General features: G+C 44.2%; 2 protein-coding genes across 2 annotated transcripts; one reads left to right on the top strand and one right to left on the bottom strand.

Annotated features, from left to right (window-relative positions):
* Positions 1 to 23: 23 nt before the first annotated feature.
* On the top strand, positions 24 to 732 carry LOC122576928 (fatty acyl-CoA reductase 2-like). Its single transcript, XM_043747844.1, has 3 exons — positions 24 to 238; positions 331 to 585; positions 654 to 732. The coding sequence occupies exons 1-3, from the start codon at positions 63 to 65 to the stop codon at positions 730 to 732; spliced, it is 510 nt and encodes a 169-aa protein (XP_043603779.1). The 5' UTR covers positions 24 to 62.
* Positions 733 to 2,140: 1,408 nt separating this feature from the next.
* On the bottom strand, positions 2,141 to 3,158 carry LOC122577082. The gene has a single exon (XM_043748165.1). It carries the CDS (start codon positions 3,152 to 3,154, stop codon positions 2,141 to 2,143), a length of 1,014 nt encoding a protein of 337 aa, XP_043604100.1. The 5' UTR covers positions 3,155 to 3,158.
* Between the last annotated feature and the right edge of the window lie 1,258 nt (positions 3,159 to 4,416).

Genomic DNA, 4,416 nt, shown 5'->3' with positions numbered 1-4,416 from the left:
AAGCGTAATTCGATTAATTAATAATACAAATGTAATTGTTTCAATTGGCAAGTTGTGGTCAGATGAGAGATGCCGTTGTAAAATGTAGCATAGAAACCCCACTGAACGATACGCTGTGGTACCCGGGTTGTCCAATGATAGCTAATAGATATGTTTACAACGTTCGGAGTATAATTCCGCATGTTTTTCGTGCGTTCGTTATAGATATATTTTTAAGACTTCGAGGTAGTAAACCAATGTGAGTATTCAATCGATCCTCGAACAACGAGAACAATCTTTCTGGGATAATCTCTGTCTTCATCTATAATAAAAGTAAAACTGATATTTCAGAATGATGAAACTTCTCCAAAATGGCAATAAGCTGTTTACAGTGGCAGCATATTTCGCTCTGCACGAATGGACTTTCCAAAGGGATAACTATTCCGATTTGGTGAGAAAAGTGAAAATGTTGAACGACAGCGATATGGTCAAACTAGATTTACAAGATATGGATTGGGAGAAGTACGTTGCAATTAATCTGATGGGAATTAAGAAATTTATTCTGAAAGAAGACTTTAATTCAACAGCCCAACAACAATTATCAAGGTGCGTATAAAAGTATCTTCTAAAAAAATAGGAATTAATATAAATACATATATTTTCGGTTATTTCAGGTTGTACTGGATACATCAGATCACAAAAATGTCTGGTATAATGATCTTACTATGGATAATATACTGTATCGTGTACTGACTATTTGAACGTTATTTCCTCTGTTTAAACCAAAGGAATATAACTACAATTTTATGAAGAAGGGATTCATCATTCTTTTTATTTTGCGTTTTCACTCGTCTTCTTTCTAAATAAATCCATTTAAGACATTGTTTATTTTTTCTATAAAATTTTAACAAGTATGCAGGTATTTATACGCACATGATTTCAGAGCTGTAAGCAATTCATCTGCTCACTGAATATGAACATTTTTCCATTATAAGGACAACATAATAATGACAAAATCCTGTATCATCCTCCACCAAACAAAAGTTACGACATAGTTATTCGTTGACAATAATAATTTATCATTGAAAAGTCTACTGAACAATAAACAATGATGATATACATGTAATAATGATGATAACAATGTAAGTATATTTGTATATTCGCACGTTCGCGGGGAGACGCGATCTCGAAGAAGCGCGCCAACGAGAGTCGTAAATTCCCGTTACGATTGACTAATCGACGCCACGAATCGTACGATCCCTTATTTCTTGTGGGATAATAAGGTTGATTAATTGAAATAACGCTGCGGTTGACAGGTTATTATATATTTACTCGATCCAACAGCTTCGGTGATATAATAGTGAATGCTTGTACGAACAACGACGAGTGAGTACGACCTGAAACTCTTTTAGTATCGTTGCGTTGACTGACTGTATTCAACCAAACACTTGATGATGACTTGCTCGAGCGTTGAACGAGAATAGAACGAGAACTGAACGAGAACTGAACTGCAATGACGTGGTGATGACTGCTTGACCACTTGCTCGAGAAGTGCTGAACTGGAACAGACCGAAAATTGTACTGGAATCGGAATTGAATTGGAATGCTGAACTGCCCTTAAGGTGTCTCGCAGGAAAGCTTGGTGTGGGTGTGTCCTTTGACCGAAGAACGCGGATTCGTTATTCACATTTTTCGTCCAGGAAGTGAGGGTAACGATCCGCGATGCCGATTGGTGATGACCCACTCTAATGAACAGGATATGCAGAAGTCTCCCACCAACGGAGAGCGGCGGTGGACTTTGCTCCTGACGAAAAACAACCTTTTACGATGGACATGTGTTAGCTTTTCCCATCTGGTGACTGTCCGCTTTCTCCGTGATTCTTAAGAGCGCCTAATAAACTCAAGGACCTTTCCCAGACCCAGCCATAAAACTGAAAATACTTCTAGAATTAGAGAATTCTCCAGACATGCAATTTGACTGGCAAACATGTGTGGAGACAATGCAGCTAAAGGTTATGGTGGATCCTTGGGTCTATTGAGAATCGGGAAGACTGTAGGTTGTCCGTTGGCTGCCAGGTAGCGAGGGATGGCGTGCAGATGTCCCACGCGACGTAACATCCTCCCCCCGTTGAGAGGGCACCGATCAAATTATGTATGTGGATTAGGTGGGTGTGCTATCCCCCTCCTTCGCTATTTGTGATTGTCCGGACTCGTCTGGGGCGGCTTGACATGGCAGGGGGACCAGCCGTTTGACGCCGCGGTCCAGGAGGTTCGATGATGTCTTCACAGTGGCGGTGCGTATGATGCCGTCAGCTCCGGGGTGGACCTTGATTACACGGCCCAAGGGCCATTGCATAGGGGGTACGTTGTCTTCTCTGAGGACGATTGTGCCTTCTTGTATGTGGTGTCCACCCTTGGTCCATTTGTTGCGATTGATCATTTCATTGAGATACTCCTTGTGCCTACGTTTCCAGAAATGTTGCTTAATTTTTTGTATGTGTTGCCATCTGGAGAGTTGGTTGGATTGAGTGTTTCTGAAATCTCGCCCACGCAAACTCATTAATGACTCGCCAATGAGAAAATGGCCCGGAGTGAGGACGAGAAGATCATTGGAATCAGTGGATATGGGTGTTAATGGTCGGGAGTTGAGGACTGCTTCTATTTCGATGATCAGAGTGTTGAATTGTTCGAAGGTAAGCAGTTCATTTCCAACGACGCTTCGAAAGTGATGCTTGAATGACTTCACTGCTGCCTCCCATAACCCACCGAAATGCGGAGAATGAGGGGGTATGAAGCGCCATTCGATTTGCTTGTCGGCCAGGAATGTCGTGACCTTCTCGTTGTGGTCATCCGATTTTAGTAGCTCGTGGAGCTCCCTTAGCTCGTTGTTGACGCCGATGAAGTTTGTGCCATTGTCGGAGTGGATCGTCGAACAAAACCCTCGCCGTGCGATGAATCGACGAAAAGCGGCGATGAAGGCTTCGCTCGTGAGATCGCCGACGAGTTCGATGTGCACCGCCTTAACTGCTAGGCATACGAAGATGGCCACGTATACCTTGACCTGGCGGTGGTTACGATCTCGTTTCTCCTTAATATGAAATGGACCACAATAGTCGACACCGACGTTTGCGAATGGTCGGGATTCCGTTACTCGAGCCTCCGGCAGGTTACCCATGATGTAGTCTGCCATTGGTGGATGAGCACGACAACAGCGGACGCAACCCTTTATCGTGCGCCATACTTGACTTCTGCCATCGATGGGCCAGTAGCGTCGCCTCACTGCATATAATGTGGCCTGTGCACCAGCATGCATACTGACCTTATGCTCGTTCTCGATTATGAGCGATGTGGTAGGAGCTTTGGTATAATCGGGTGTTTTTGCGCGAAGGCCATCGGTGCTTGACTCAGTCGGCCGCCGACGCGCAATATTCCTACCTTATCTAGGAATGGATTGAGTCGCTGGAGTTTTCCACCGACCGACAGGTTTCGATTTTTCCGGAGCGTTGCTATCTCATCTGAAAAGTGGATATGTTGTAAAAGCTGGATAAGTTTGTCGTGGGAAACCTGTAGTTCTTGTATGGTGAGTGGCAACGATCGGTCTTGTTTTCGCTTCCAACAGCGGGCAGCAATGCGGATCAACCTTGGCCAGGATGAAAACCTGTCTAATAGACTGTTGTTGACAGGAGCTGTGGCGAGGCAAGTTGCTGCTTTCCTTTCTGGTAAGTTGGCCAGAGATGTTGGACTCCACATAGGCCAACATTCTTCTGATTGCTGCAGCCATCGTGGTCCAGTTTGCCAAATGGTAGGTCGCAGAAAGTCTTCGGGTGATTGTCCCCGAGAGATGAGGTCAGCTTGTTTTATTCTGGATCTCCGCTACTCGATTTGCGACGAAGGTCTTCATGGTATGTGGAGACGCGTTGATCCAGTGGAGAACAATCGTGGAATCCGTCCAGTAAACTTTGCGAGTTATTTCAACCTGTAATGCTTGTTGTGTGGTTGTAATTAAAGATGTTAGTAGAAGGGCGCCGCTCAGCTCAAGTCGTGGAATGGTTTGCGATTTGAGCGGAGCTACCTTCGATTTCGCCGTGAGTAAGCATGTCTGGATACGTGAGGATCGAGAGATCTCAGATAGACACAGGCTCCGTACGCCTTTTCGCTGGCGTCGCAGAAGCCGTGGAGCTCGATCTCAATAGCTGATTTTATAATGGTCTTGCGTGGTTCATACAAGAATTGCCACGTTTATTAACAGCTCATAAATTCGTAATGAGTACGCGGTTTTTATGGGAATATGGCTACTTTTGTTACGATTTATCTGCGAACAGTCCGGCCACCGCATTGCGTATGTGATTTTCCTACGCTGCGTAAACTTGTAAACAAATTATTTCCATGTGTTGAAGTTGACTGATAGAAGAACAAGTGGATGAATTTGTGATAGGA

The sequence above is a fragment of the Bombus pyrosoma genome, linkage group LG17, assembly GCF_014825855.1.
Source record: "Bombus pyrosoma isolate SC7728 linkage group LG17, ASM1482585v1, whole genome shotgun sequence".
In the NCBI taxonomy this organism is placed as follows: Eukaryota; Metazoa; Arthropoda; class Insecta; order Hymenoptera; family Apidae; genus Bombus; species Bombus pyrosoma.
The sequence above is the reverse complement of the archived record's forward strand: the minus strand, read 5'-3'. Positions and strand labels throughout refer to the sequence as shown.